Raw genomic sequence first — 16179 nt, 5'->3', positions numbered from 1 at the left:
TTTTGTATCTAAAAAAAATCAAAATCATCCTCTATAATTTATACTAATAAGTATAAAAAGCTAAAAGATAAAATAAAGTACACCTATATATAGAGAAATCATAGTCACATTCATTAGTCCATATGAGCAATGTACTTTTATTTTTATTTTAACAGCAAATAAATTGTTACTAGCATAATGAATTTTACAAAGTACATACAAAAATCTAAGTTCGAATTAGGGCTGAATTTTTTATTTATAATATATTTTTATTAAGGGCAAACTTTCCATATACACGAAATATAGCTATAAATTCATATTTTAATAATTGCGTATTAAAATTTGCTAAACAAAACAAAACTGACTATTTTCCACAATGGCCCCTAGTAGTAATCAGCAGTTATCCACAAAAGTAAACAAAATCTACGTGAAGTTTATTTATCAAAATACACTAAACTTCTGAAACTGGGGAGCAAAAACGCCATCTGCAAAATACAAACGTGAAGTTTATTTATCATCTGTATCGTGTAGACAAATTCTATTACTCAGTAGCAACAAGGGACAATTTTTCATGAGCAAACTAGTTATGGTATGATATTACATATACGAATACGAGCCAACGACAACAAGTTCCGAGCAGAGACAACAACTCAAGGAGCTACAAGAAGCACATGAACAGAGAAAACAAGATTTATCACAAAAAAAGTTTTGTATCAGCATAACTACCGTTTTGCTCTACTCCTCTTTGGCTCTCTTCTCCACTTCCTCCATGCGTTGGATCTCCTTGTGATAACTGCAGATGCGGTAGATGCACCTGCAAGAGTATTTGGAAGCCTCCACGTAAGTTTACGGAATCAAAAACTTGATGAAAATCAGAAGCGTATGCATAAGTTGTTTTACCAGTACAGAAAGCATGCAGCTAAACACAAGATCACGTTCCTCTGAGCCTTGAAGAACTGCATCTCAACATTGACAACATAATCAACAGAGTGAATTGCTAGAGCCAAAACATGGGCACAAACAGTGTAAATGGATTCAAAATTTAAATGATTGTGTGATAGAACTCTCCCTGAAAGGCTATAAATAGTTGATGCCATCATGATTTATTATCATGAGCCAAGTGTGACACCAAAGTTTAATTTATAGGGAACACACATTAAGCATATAGATACACAAGTTGTACTGAAAAGAGACAGAAGTGATTAACACGACCAGTAAGAATAGGTTATACATCAAGAGCTTCAGAAGAAATGGAATGGAATAAGAAACATAAAATAGGAGAAAGTTTAGATGAGATACACTGGCACCATGATGTTGGATTACATTGTGCTTCATCATTTTTAGGATCCATTACAATCTGATTATAGATAGAATGCATATGGGAACATAGTTTTTATTTTCCCCGTTTCAAGATAAGTAGGGGTAGCAGGGCAGCAAGCAAGTGAATGGGAGAACAGTAAAGCTGCATGCATAGGATTTTTCATTGAAATATTATAACAGCCTGTTCGTAAATATCTAAGTCTGAGATTGATGACAACTATTCCATTTCAATGTGTGTGTGTGTGTGTGTGTCTATATATATATCACAACTCCCAAGAAATAAATGAAGCATATGAAAGAAAGTTTTGAAGCATAAAAAGAAAGACATAATTTTGCAATTGATTTCAGACAAACACTCCAGTGTGCTAGGCCTCACAGTGCGCGCGGGTCGGGCCGCACCGGACCCAATCCAACTATGACCCATGTGGTTGACCGACCCGATCGGAACCCAACCCGGGCCTGACCCAAACCTTGACCCAAATCCTAACTCATGAGTCATGACCCATTATATAAAAGTGACCGTGGTTATGAATAAAAGTGAGCTCTTATGAATAATAGTAATCTGGTATTCCAAATAAAAATAACACTTCTTATGCTTAAAACTAAAAATCCTATAAATAAAAGTAACAGTGTTCCAAATAATAAAAGTAACAACTTTTATGATTAAAAGTGATAGTTGTTCTTTATAAAAGTGATAGTGTCGATGAATAAAAATGACAGTTCATACATAAAAAATTAAATGAGTCAAATTTGGGTAGGGTTTCAGGTTGGGACCCGGGCTGGGTCGGAGCGCACATGAGTGCATCTCTTGATTTGATAGAGCGAAGGGTATAGAAATCAAGCAAATAGCAAGTGGTGATAAACAAAATTATTCTAAATCACACGAATCTTACAGATTTAGGACACTCTAACACTCTTCTGAGTTATTATAGATTTAAGAAATAACTATCAGCTGTGAAATAGGACTTATTCAGCCTGCTCTGAGCAACCATCCACCACACAATATGTTTGTATTTCCAACAATAATACACTTGAATCTGCTGCTACCGTTCACTATCAGCTTCATACATAGATTAATCTGTAAGAATACCATGTTTCAATGTCCACCCCTACTCCAGTATCTCTCACAGCCACTTCAATCACTTAATATGATTCATTAAAATCAGACATACAGTCAGAAAAGGGATTCATGAACAACAGATACTTCATTAACTCAAGGTCCACAAGGTACAAATAAAAAGAATTCTATAAGAGCTCATCTGACATCCATTTTTTACTTCAACTTATTTTATTAAACAACACACAGCCTCAATTTATGCAATTCAACTAATATATGTCTTGTCTACTATATTTTCTCGATACATTATGATACTGTGGTACAACCATGATGAGGCTTTGATTTCAGCTGGATTAACAACAACAACAATTATAATTGAAGCAAAGAACAATTATGCCTCAATGTCTATTTAATAACAAGCATACTTTATTTCCCAAGAACAAAGTAATTGTAATTTTTATAACAAATTTACTACTTATATATATTAAAAAAAATCTAATTACCGCTCTTTCGTGACGGCTCCTCTCAGCGGCAGTGCAGGTCTCGCCAATACATTTCAGCCGATGCTCACTCTTCCAATATATATCTAACATCAATTCAAACAAAAAAAAATTAGAAAAAAAAAAAAAAAAAGCATAAACCCCTAAAAAACCCTATGTAATTGCAAAAATCAAACCCAAATATAAACGCAAATCGGCAATTCCACCGCCAAAAGGAGAAGAAATTGAGTACCTAGGAGCTGAAAGGCGGAGAAGGGTATGATAAACAGCGAGGGCTGTACAATACGCGATACAAGTGATGAGATTCGCGACTGAATCACTTTGGGCGTCGGCAAAGTCAGGATAACCGCAACCGCTGCCTCCGCCGCCACGACGTACGCCAGAATCATCCATTGCAGCGCCATTCTTCGGTTTTAGCTGCTGAACTTGTCTTTTTTGTTGATCGTTTTCCAATTTCGATGATTTCTATGGTTCCTGATTGGTGACCCTTTTAGTCTTCGGTTTGTGCTTAACCGACAAGGCTGCACAAGGTTCGCACTTCACTGGCTGGTAAAACTGTACAAATAAGTAGATATTTTAATCGGGCCAACTCACCGAATTTCGGGTCAATTCTTTCGTGTCACGGGTTATAGTATTTGGATTAAACAAATTTAGGGTTAAAAATTCGTAATTTTAACCCTAAACTTTCTGTTTCGAGCTATATCCCTATTGAAAAAAAATTATACAGAGTAATTTTTTTAACTAATATATTTCTTTTATCTATTCTATATTTGTAATAAACAAATATATATATGAATAAGTGATATTTCAACATTGATTTACATAATACTTTATTTTCTAAATTTTACATCTAAAACATAGAAAAGTAAAATGATAAGTATAAGTAACTTTCGAATATTGAATCAAAATACATTTCACAAATCTTTAGAAAAAAAAATTGTTATGTTAATGTTTAGAAGCAAAATAATGAAATTGAAAAATAAAATAACGAGAAAATTTTCATATAATCAGGCGAATACATTGTTTTCGGATAAGTCCTATAAGGTCCCAGGTCATTTTTGGGTCAACTTTATCGATTATAGGCTATTCAGACTGGAATTTTATTGGACTGGAATTTTATTGGGCCATATATTTTAGGCCCGACATGATTTCAAATCCATCTGGGCCGGGCCGAAAAATTATGCTTTTAGTTTGTGCGGCCCAATGTTAGGTATTAAGGTACCAAAAATTCTCAAACGTTTGTTGAGATTCACATTTGCATATCTTTTTAAAGATTGGTGTTATAATAGTCTTACACTTTAGGCTTTCAAAGCCCTTCACCAATTTGAAAATCCACTTCAAATTAGGCAATGTATATACTAATATACACTCAAAAATTTCATCCCAACACTTTCGTCTAAAATTCAATTCTTGAATTGAAGGCATGGTTGATAAGTTATGAAATCACGAAATCTTTTTAATGATACTTGTATTTTCGAATATTCTTATCTGGACGAAAATTGGTTGGAAGATTCGTGCAAAAAATTGAATGTGTGTTTGTTTAAGAGTGTGATTTTTCCGATCAATTTCAAATTGCTCCGATAAAACTACTAATAGTTATAAAGTTTTTTTTTTTTATGACATTTATGAATCCATTAATATAATAAAAGTTTACAAGTCCTTCAAATCCAATTTAGGACAATCATTTCCTATTTCTTTGTGTCAACAATGATTTATCCAACTACAAAAAGTTTGATCTCTTCTCTTATCCTATCTAGCTTGCCTCAAAGAATACAATGCATGCTTCGTTCTTGAAAATTCAGAATCTTCTACAATGCCTGAGATCAAATAGTCGAAATGAAGAAATAATTAAGAAGAAATATATAGTTGAGGTACTCCATCAATTACAGCATTTATCGATGATTATAATTATACTGGTAGATAGAGTGAGAATTCACCTTATTATAAGATACGAGATAACATATAGATAGATCATATGATCATTATATTTACGGTCCATATATTTAACAGCTATTAGATTTACGAACAAATTTATGTAACAGAAACAATCAATAAATCTACGAACAAATCAATGTGCAGTCTTAGACACGCCATCGTGCCAAATCCGCCGGTCATTTTCTTACCCATGTTTAATTGAAAGACATAATTTTTTTAAATTATGATTAAGAGTTTATGAAATGTCATTTAATATACTTTGCTCATCTAATGAGTTTTGACCCATCAAACCACCCTATATAGATTTTATGATAATAAAATGCCAGAATTTGAATGTAAGAGGAAAAAAGAAAAAGAAAAAATGTGTATATTATTCTATCAATTTTTACATGCACGTCGATGCGTGCATGCAGGTAATGATATATATTTGGTAGGGTTATTAGCCTGTAAATACACGAACTTTTTATATTTTCTGAAATTTAATATGACTTTTATTTTTAGCCCACAAATACACGAACTTAGCATTTTTTCTGATTTTTGACATCGACGATAAAAAATTCTAATTTACTATTAACGTGAAGACCGGTATACCATGTCATTCACTCTCTAATCAAAATAATGAATCAAATTACTCTATTCTAGTGCATATTTCGTAGTCCACGTCATGTATTCCAGCCTCCACTTCAACAATAAGTAGAGTTTTTTCATGTCGATGTCAAAAATCAAAAAAAATACTAAGTTTGTGTATTTATGGGCTAAAAATAAAAGTTATGTTAAATTTCAGAAAATATAAAAAGTTCGTGTATTTACAGGCTAATAACCCATATTTGGTATAATATTAGTTGTAGCATTTAAATGATAATATAATTAACCTGGAGTCCCTTATCTTGGTATGAACCCTAGACGACGTCGTTTCCCTCTCGATGGCCGGAAACCGGTTCACTCGCTGCCTTCTTGCCGGAAAGCTCGATTCGGACACGCCATGCTTATATTTATGATCAAAATCCGACGTTTTGATTTCTGGGATTTGGTCGAAATTTGAACGATCTTCCGCAGACAATGATAGGAAAGACATGATCAAAACAAGATTGAGGCCTGCAACAATCATCTCACCACTTTCTTCTTCGTCGACATGCTTAGTTTCTTCATCGATATGATCCATTTCATCAACAATCTGCCACACTATTCATCAAGCCAATATATACTTTGGTTTCATTAATTAAATTAAGATATTTAGCCTCATAAATCTCCAATATATGTGATGCATTTTTGTGTAGATCAAAGAAAAATTTACCTTTAGGGCAATGGCTCAGAGTCAGAGGAGAGATTTTTATATTACTTTAGAAGTTAATGTCTTTTTTCCCCTCTGAATTTAGTTGTTATGCTATTTTCTTTTTTTGCAGAAATTGAAAGGGCAGAGGTGATGTGAGCTTTAGAAGTTAAAATATATACATATATAGCCGAATAAATTTGCACCAGAAATTAGGTAAATGGTGGGAAATATGTGTAACTGCGTAAGGTGTATATTTAGCTTGATTTGTTTTTCTTTGGTTTTCTATCAATTATGATCATATATCGATCGTTAATTATTGTATTGGTCTCTGAGTTTTTGCCACAAAATAAAGTTGCTAACATATTTCTCCATAACTGACTTTGATGGAAATTATTATAAATCAGGAGTTTAATATTATCAATGTCACAAGAAATAATTTATATAATCTAAAGGGCAAATAGCACCAAAATCCCCATACTTTCCCCAAATTCGCATATTTCCCCTGACTTTAAAAATTCGCGATAGAATCCTTGACTTTTAATCTCGTTCGCGTTTCTCCCTAAAAAATGACCGGCGATATATAGAAATGATGACATGGAGTCCGGAAATCCACGTAGGCTTAAATTCCGGCGTATTAAGCGACGTAGTTTTAGTTAGTAATGTAAAACGTCGTCGTTTTGCCTATTTTCGGGTTTTAAATGTCAATCCCACATAGAAATTTAGGGGAAAATTTATTTGGTACAATAATTAGGGTTCTTATTCATGAGTTCTTCTTCAGCCAAATCCATGTCTTTCTCGTCATCTTCCCGGCGGAACGTCAGCAACGAGGGCCGAGTTATGTGCGGCCATGGACTCCCAGCTTCAATGTACGTCTCCCACACTAAAAAGAATCCGGAGCGCCGATTTTGTACATGCCCTATGGCTCCGGTAAGTTCTCGATGTTCAATTCTTGTTTTGGTGTCACGGAAATGGTGGAATGATTGTGTTGAATTGTTTATGTAGTCTGGTGATTGTGGATTGTGGACTTGGATTGATCCCGAGCTATCTCCATACTATAAGCAAGCCTTCAATACCTTGAATCTTAGAATGAGGAACGAATTACCAGAAAATGAGGCGATTGTTGCAGAAGATGAAACTGAGGAGTTGGCCATGATCAAAGAACTTCAAGTTGAGCTCAAGAAAATGGCAATGCAGATGAAACACATGTGTAGATTGTTGTTTATGGTTATTGTTTTCTTTGTTGTGTTCATAGCTTTCAAATGAAGTGTATTGTACTTGGCATTTTCAATGTTGTTTCTTTTGGACAAATGAGAGTACCATTTGAGCACCATTTTATGGCTCACTTCTTTCTTGTTATGAAGAATACTAAAGTCTAGCTTTATATCCAACTGAAATGGGTAAACAACTAAAATGCAAAAGACAACCATTCAACCATACAGATATGTAAAAGACAAGAAACTGATCTGCAAAAACATCCATCAACCTTTATATTAACCACCATTCCAAATCCCTGAAGTTGCTTAACAAAAAAATAAGGGTTTAAGTAGTTTGCACAAAGTTTGCTGAACTGATATTAACAAAAAAAATCCATCCATAAGATGTAGACAAAAACTTCTTCAGAGTAGAGCCATCTAGCTTGGTCCAGCGGTGCTCTCCTGAGTTTGGGGGACTTGTGTTGTAGATGAACTCACTTTGCTTGAAGAAGATGCTGCCCTCTTCACATGAGTCACCACACTTTGTTGTGGTGACTGCTTCATTGATCATAAAGATAAGCAGAAGTTAGTATAGAGATAGCTCAGTAATGTGCATTTACAAATTTTAAACATCTTACCCTGTAATAGATGTTTCCCGAGCCGGCCACATAGCAACCAACCCTTTTTTTGGCTATGTTTCTCTCCCTTGCAATAGTCCCTGCTATAGTATTTCCCCCCTGCCACGGCCTCTCCCCCTTTCCCTCCCTCTACCTGCTGTTTCAGCAGCCCCCCTCCCCCCTGTTTCAGCACTCCCCCTCCCTCCTGCTTCAGCAGCCCCTCTCCCTCTTCCCATCCATCTACTCCCTGTTTCAGCAGTCCCCCTTCCTCCTGTTTCAGCAGCCCCTCTCCCTCTTCCCCTCCCTCTACCTCCTGATTGAGAAGTTTCCTCCCTGTCATCAGTGTTTGAAGTACCAGCTTCATTGGGGTTGCTTCTTGTTCTTGGCCTTCCGGGCTTTCCCTACATACATATCATTATCTTAAAATATCAAACATTTAAGCATATCATACATATCATATTAGAATATTGAAGCACATTACCTTATCTTTTGGAACTTTAACTACTGTCTTGTTTTTGCATCCTCTCGAGTTATGGCCAACTTGACCACAGTTCTTGCAAGTGATTTTTTGGCCATGCCTTCTGAGCTTGTTAGGGTTGACTGGATCCACTTCATGTGCTGCCCTCTTTCTCTTCAACTTGGGCCTTCCTGGCATCTTCCTAATGGCAGGGGGTTTCACAACATACCCCTCCACCTGATCTTGAAAGATCCATCCCCACTGACTCTACTTGCATAAATCCTCCAAGGACACCCTTTCTTACAAAATGCCTCACAAAACTCCCCTGACACCCTCTTGAAATGGACATGCTTGTGATTCTCAATTGCCCAAGCCTGAATGGCCTCTCTGCATTGCCAGCCATCTTGAAATCTAAGGCCTAGACAGAGATCTAAGTCCTTGTGGTTACACTTAGGGTTATAAAGTAGCTTCTTTGGTTTACCTCTAACAACAACTCCCTCCTCATCAGTTTCAGATGAGTCAACATCCCCTTCACTAGCATCATATTCAGATTCTACATTTACTTCACCTACCAAATCTTGTTCTGTCCTAACATTGTCATCAATGAGCTCAAAAACATTGGGCTTGTTTGCTAAGTTCCTTCTTGACTGGACATATTCCTCATCATCACTCACTAGCTCATCCTCTGCTAAACCATCCAATGCTGAATCAATAGAAGGGGTATAGTCATCATCATCTTCACTCATATCATCTAGAGGACCCTCCCCATCTCCACCCTCTATCCCTTCAACCCCCTGCCCCTCAACACCCTGCCCTTCAACAACTAAATCAGCAGCCTGCACCTCAATACCCTGCCCTTCAACACCTAAAGCATCAGCCTGCCCATCAACATCCCCCATTTTATTGTCCTGACCTAAATCAATAGCATCATCATTGTTTCCCATCTCCCCTCCCTCAACATAGACAGTTAGTACCCGTTGGTCAGACTCTAGATGACCTAAAAGTTCCATAACCTGCCTGTCTGCATTTATAGTCTTATAGGTACTAGTTTCAGGTATTCTCCACCAAATATCAGCCCATTTCGTGTACCCTATTTGTTCTACGATTTCAGTTAAGTCAAAATATCCAAATAAGTCAGGATCAAGACGAGACCTAATCTCAATCACACCCCCAACATAGTGATCTGCACCATAAACTGGTTCAAACCCACCCCCATGACGCACAAACAAGGTAAAAGTATCACTGTAACAAGCAAAACAATAAAGAATCAATCATCAACATAACTTTGACAACATGCATTGCAAAACTTAACTTTACAAAGGTTCTCCACATACATGCATTTCAGAGCTTCCCTTCGTTTTTTCCAAAAAAATTAAACTCAAAATAACATCTATAAGGAAGCACACTTACGGATTAGCCATCGCCGATGATGATGCAATCAGTTGGAACGCTTGAAAATGGAGATATCGGACTTTCCTTCTTCCTCAGAAGCCGATGAAGATGACACAGTGTGAGTGACTCTTCGTTTTTTTACCTTCTTAGTTTCACTTTTTACAAATTGATTTGGTAGGGTTAAATAATTCTGTAGCCAAACGACGACGTTTTTGCTATATTACGTGACTAAGCAATTTTAGTTTAATGACTCAGCAAAATTATGCCACATCAGTGACACGTCATTGGAGTTAGTCGCCGGAAAATTAATTAAGGGAAAATTGCGAACTTAATCACCGGTCAAGGATTCTAACGCGAATTTTTAAAGTCAGGGAAAAAATGCGAATTCGGGGAAAGTATAGGGATTTTGGTGCTATTTGCCCTAATTTAAAATGGGAGGCGAAAAACAAAGTTATTTTGTTGACAATGTATAGTCAGATTTTGTTATTGATACCACTTTGCCCGTAAATTTTAGTTTGAGTCGATCGAGTTGAAGTTTTTTCGAACTAAGTTTTTTCAATTCTAAACATTCTTTTGGTATTTTTTTTGGATTAATTAATTCGTTGACTCCATACTAATTAATTTAACATTTCTAACTATAAGTCTTGCTTGTGCTATGAAACACCAAACGGGGAGACTAGCGCAATTTGATGTTTTTTTTATAAAGATGGAAATCTTATAAAAACGATTTTATAAATTTGAGGTTCACAACATACAAAAAAAGTTTGCAAAAGAAAAAGTGAGGAACAGAAATGAAATGTGCAATCGCGCGTGTTAGTACCAAGTTAAAAAGGATGTGTGAAAATATTAGTAAAACACATGCAAAAGCTATTGAACTTTTATAAGTAGCAAGATTTATAACACTTTTATTTAGTATTGACTTACAAGCTAGAGTAATTAAATACATAACATACATACTAGTCATCACTTAAAATGAGAGATTGAGGTGGATGTGAATGTTGTGTATCAGATTGGCTTAAAGGCATCCTTGTGAGTTTCACTGCAGAGCATACATATGACAAAGTAGCATGACGTACATTGAAATCCTGGCTTATCATAACTATCACTGTGACATAGGTCGCAACGCTTTTTCTTGGTTATGATTTGAAATCTAAGAGGGTGGTGAGGGTGATGAAGAGTGGGAATCACATACTGCTGCATCACATACTTGATGTTTCTATACTCACCCGACGTAGCAGGAATGCATTTAGGATGAAAGGATTGATCGCAGTCTCGACAATGATACATCCAGCTATTAGGATTCATTTGGTCTTCGCAGTTGCTGCAGTAGAACTCACCAGGACGGTTAATATACGCATCATATGTCAACCACAAGTAGTGTTTCTCCAATCTATGTTTATTGCGTGATGGTAGCAACATGCATTCACAACACACGCAGATTCTGCAACTGTTGCATTTGTATAATAATCCCTGTTTATAACTGAACGTATAACAATTAACACAAAAACTAGACCCAATATTGTATGTAACTAGCTTGAGATGATTATGTTGTGGGTGAGCTGCGTGTTTTATGGTGTTGGGCAAAGAAGCACACTTGATGTCTATAGTGAAGTAGCACTCGGACTGGGTACACTCATAAAAGAGCCCATTCGTATAACCCTCACAAACCCTGCAGAATGCCCAATCTGTTAGTTTGCCAGCATTTCGAAGTGTAAGATTGTGATTTTGGATGGGGTGGAGTGGAAGAGATGGGAGGTGTGGTGGTAAGTTAAAGCAGGACAAGTGGAGAAAGTATTTGCATTCATCACAACTCATATAACCATTCTCGTACTCATCATCATCATCATCATCTGTTTGCTTCTTTTTATGTATGGGCAATGTGCACCCATCACATATTAGTCCTGATATTGGAATGCTATCATCATCATCGTCATCGTCATCATCGTCGTCTTCTTCTTTTTGGTTGTGATGATGAGATGAGGAGCAGGGCGGTGAAGATGAAAATATAGTAAAACTTAGTAGATGAGGGTGATTGGGGAACCTGTATTTGTCACACGTCTTCTGATTGTCATGATCATGAGGGATGGAAATTTGGCCTCTCTCTCTTTTAACGAATGATCTGACAATCTCCTCATATATGTCATCTATTGGACCCTTGGTAATGTCTTTCACATCATCAACTAAATTTTCATTATTAGATCTGCAACAATATTAATCATACTATTAATCATAATATATTTTTTTTTATTAGTAAAAATACTTTATTAATTAACACAAAGGAAAAAAAACCTTAGGTACCAGAGATACCTAAAACATACAAAATCGAAAGTTTGTGTTCGCAAGAACACCAAGAAGAGAAGGGAACATTCACATGATCAGCAATTTGGTATATCTTGTTCCAACTCCAAAGTCTACCCTTAATCTCCAAAACAAGTTTCTTAGCATCCCATACCCTACCCTCAAACCTGCTCTCGTCTCTACACTTCCAGATCAGTCAAACAGTCCCGACCCAAAGTTATGATTAATCATAATATTAATCATAACACATAATTATGTATTAATTATTACTTCTAACACAAGACAAAAAAAATCATTTTTTGGCGAATTAATTAAAGGTGTTAAACATTTTATTGTAAACTATATATGAAGATCTTATACATTAGTTACCGAAAACAATATCATGCAAATTCTTAAATCTGCATGTGATTTTGAAAGCAAAGCGAGTAAGAAAATCTGCATGTGATTTTGAGGTAAAAGAAATTATGCGTGCAAAAGAAAAAATGAGGTAAGAAATATTACGAATTCGAAAGTGAGAGGGAGGATGTGTTGGTGGCGCAGTTGATATGGACAACATATCTGCAAAGCTGGCAATGATAGACCCAACGTCTCATTGGCAAAGTTTCGCTGCATATAGCACACACAAATTCATATTTGATGTACTCATATGGCAGATTAAAAGCAAGTGAGAGAGAGTGGTCGGGGCGATGATGAGGGAAGTGCGCAGACACCGGCAAGAGTGCGCAGCTCTCGTGTATCCAGTAGTTGCAAAGGGTGCAGATGTAGGCGTTCCCTTTGTGAGTGGCACCACAAGCATCGCAGGGGAAGGAGCACGATCTTGTATTCTTGATTAGTTGATGTTGAGGGTGGCTTGGGTGCTTCATTGTTGAATCATCAACTACTGCCGCTTCAAAATCCCCTGTGCATCCCAAGTGGATCCACCACTTACATCCCCCACTACATTTATACCACAGCCCGTACACAGACTCATCACAAACTGCACATGATCTGGCGGTAGCGCCATGTAAAGAGTTTTGTAGTGTGAGTGAATGTGAAGGGTGGAGAGGATGGCGGATCTCTCTCGGCATTTCCATGCATTCTTTGTGTAATGCCCAAGGAAATCCACACTTTTGGCTGCATCCATAGGCTGCCTCTCCTGGTAAAAAGTATCTCCAACAACCATAACACCAAGTGCTCCAAGAATTATCAGTTTCCGCGGCCCGGTTGGGGATCAAACTCAGCGGGTGTTGATGAAATATATGAGGAATACTCTCCTTCTCCATTTCTCCTTCTTTCTCTCTCGACATTCTTTTTCTTCTCTTCTTAATTATCACTAACTGCACTCTCGAAAGGACAATACTATATTATATATAGAGGGCATTGAATGTGTATTTTCCCTCAATACATTTTGTTTTTTATTACACAATAGGAATGAGAAAAAGAAAAATGGGAAGGAAGAATCATGGGCTAGCTACTTTTCTTCTGCAAGCGACTTATAAAATTCTATTCTAATAGTAACTTTCCTAAAATTGAAGAATTCTCATCGATATCTTGTGATCCACACATACTAAGTTTTGGTAACAAAAAAAATATTTCGATTCCGTGGAAGCTTTAAAGTAGAAGCCTTCATAAGCAAAGAAAAGCATGCATTAATTATACTTTGGATATTATAAATTATTTAGATTTTTATTTTGATGTACTATGAGAAAAGCTAAAAAAGTTTTAGCATTATGATGATACTTTGATCTCATCTCTGTCTTATATATACTTTGGTTAAAAACAAAGTATGACATTAAGGTTGGGCTTCAACTTCAAGCTTCCTTTTCAGTTTAAAAGAAGAAAATAAATGCGAAAAAATTGCACTATAAAATATTTAAATAAAATAAAATTAAAAATTGTTTAATATAGAACTTTAGGCCGTGTTTGATTTTATTGTTAAGGCTTGTTTATAGCCTGTGTAATCCTTAAACTAGCGTTTGAAATTTAAGGCCAGTTTCACCAGAAGCCCGTCATTGACGTTGGGCCCGGCCTCAAAATTATTGTTCCACCATGTATCTGGATGAGAGGGTATGCATGAGTTTATTTATCAGAGCGGCTACACTAATTAATTCTAAAAATTCATTTTCCCAAATTACCCACCTTATTCAATTGACGGATGGAATTAAGCTAAAAATTGGAGGTTATTAACATCATTTCACCTGCTTTTACATGGGCTGACCATGTGTTTTCAAACGCGCCGATTCGGTATGCTGGATCACATAAAAGATTTTAAACGCCATAATTAAGAAAGCTTAACTGGCCATCTTGGCTTATTATTTACTTGGGTTAGATTAAATGGGCTTAACCTATAAGCAAAATCAAACACGCCCTTATAATGTATTTATGCCATGTCGTCACGCCAAAAAAAGAGTGAGTTTGCAAAATGAGAAAAAAAATGAGTAATTTTAATAAAGATTTTAAAGTTGATGTGTTTTGTTTGCCAATGAGGCCTTGCTCTAGTGGCAAAGCTGAGACACTCAAACACTCCCTTTTGTGAGAGGTCTTGAGTTTAATCTCGTTTGTGTGCAGTGATATTTTTCCACATTAAGTGGTGTATTCCTACCTACGTGCAGTGTTGTATTGTTTGGTGTTGAAGTCCCACACGCAGGGCGTTTCTCGCCTGTGTGCGGTGATATTTTCCCACCGTTTGGTTGATGGTGAGGTCACGCCTGCGTGCGGATTACATAATTGATTATATTCAAATACCTCTTTTAATTTCAAAAAATAAAAGTATGTGTTTTCTTTGATTAAAAATTTATTATGAGAAAAAGAAGGATACAAAATCTCCATTTAAATTCCTCATATTTTTCCTTCGTTTTCTATTATTACTACAATTTTATTTATCTTTTAAAACTTTCTTCAATAAAATGTCGAATGCTATTTTATTAAAATAAATTATTAATTTATTTTTTAAATTCATACTTATAATTTATAACTTGAAATGATTCGACGTCAAAATTTTATCACATTTCTATAAAAGAGAATTTCACATTTCTAAAGAGAATTTTATCACTCCAAATAGTGATAATATTTTCTTTATTGAAATAAAAAAAAAAAGGAATGAAAATGAAGAATGAAAAAGTGGTGAAATTCTTTAAAAAAATACAAAGAAAAGTGAAATTTAAGACGATTGAGCTATTCCCAAACTAGCCTTGTCGGATTCAAATGGGATCCTCTCCTCTGTCCCATAATTTAGTTTATCCCACTATATGCCAGTGTTGATTTGTTATGATTTTTAATTATTTTTCCTTCAAATTTAATTTATTATGTTTTAATATAATAAAAAGATAATTAACAAGGGTTCACTCATCCAATTAGGGTTTATAATTGTGTTTTTTTATATTTATTTGAATTAATTATGAATTATTTGGGTTGATTAATTCAAAATTAGGATATATACTTTTTCAAATTTATTTTGTAGTGATAAATATTAATTAGAGTTCATAATATAATATTTTTTTATTTTTATAGCAAACAGTTATAAAATAGAGAGATTAATAGTTGTATACTGTGTGTCACACTATGAGGGTGTTTGACTAAGCTTAGATTAAAGAGCTTATAAGCTCTTGGAGCTCTTGGAGCTTATAAGATGTTTTAAGAGCTTGTAAGATATAGTTTCTGCAAAGCTCATAGGTTATTAAAGTGTTTGGATAATTAAGCTTATAAGCTAGAGAGAATGTTTAGTTAGAGAGAGCAAATCGAAAATAGATGAAATTAGAATGATATATGATGAAAATAAAAAATCATAGTTGAATTATTTTTGTAAAATGAGTGCTACGCTTATAAGATAATGAGAAAATAAGGTAGTGTAGATGAACTTATTTTCTAGGAACTTATAAATCAACCAAACACCCTCTATATTGTGGGACAGAGGATTCCATTTGCGCTAGATTAGCCCACTTTCGCTAAAATTAAGTTACTGGACAATAATTAATTGCTAAATACAACTTTCCCTCCATTCTCCAATAATTTCGGATGAGATATCCTCTATACCACAATTTAGTGTGTATCACCGTATACCACTCATAATCTCTCTATTTTATAGTTATTTTTATTATTATATTATGAACTCTAATTAATATTTATCGCAAAAAATTAAAATTTTAAAAAAATATATACTATATTCTAACTTTGAATTGA

General features: G+C 35.2%; 2 protein-coding genes across 2 annotated transcripts; both read right to left on the bottom strand.

The window, feature by feature from the left end:
- Positions 1-465: 465 nt before the first annotated feature.
- On the bottom strand, positions 466-3432 carry LOC130987932 (uncharacterized). The gene is made up of 4 exons (XM_057911640.1): positions 3089-3432; positions 2860-2942; positions 880-935; positions 466-793 (listed from the first exon to the last, which is right to left on the bottom strand). The coding sequence occupies exons 1-4, from the start codon at positions 3258-3260 to the stop codon at positions 715-717; spliced, it is 390 nt and encodes a 129-aa protein (XP_057767623.1). The 5' UTR covers positions 3261-3432; the 3' UTR covers positions 466-714.
- Positions 3433-8549: 5117 nt separating this feature from the next.
- On the bottom strand, positions 8550-13337 carry LOC130990054 (uncharacterized). Its single transcript, XM_057914252.1, has 4 exons — positions 12523-13337; positions 11318-11923; positions 10916-11203; positions 8550-9573 (listed from the first exon to the last, which is right to left on the bottom strand). The coding sequence occupies exons 1-4, from the start codon at positions 13305-13307 to the stop codon at positions 8550-8552; spliced, it is 2703 nt and encodes a 900-aa protein (XP_057770235.1). The 5' UTR covers positions 13308-13337.
- Positions 13338-16179: the final 2842 nt, after the last annotated feature.

The sequence above is a fragment of the Salvia miltiorrhiza genome, chromosome 6, assembly GCF_028751815.1.
Source record: "Salvia miltiorrhiza cultivar Shanhuang (shh) chromosome 6, IMPLAD_Smil_shh, whole genome shotgun sequence".
NCBI lineage: Eukaryota > Viridiplantae > Streptophyta > Magnoliopsida > Lamiales > Lamiaceae > Salvia > Salvia miltiorrhiza.
Note: the sequence above shows the minus strand (reverse complement) of the source record. Positions and strands in the feature narration are given on the sequence as shown.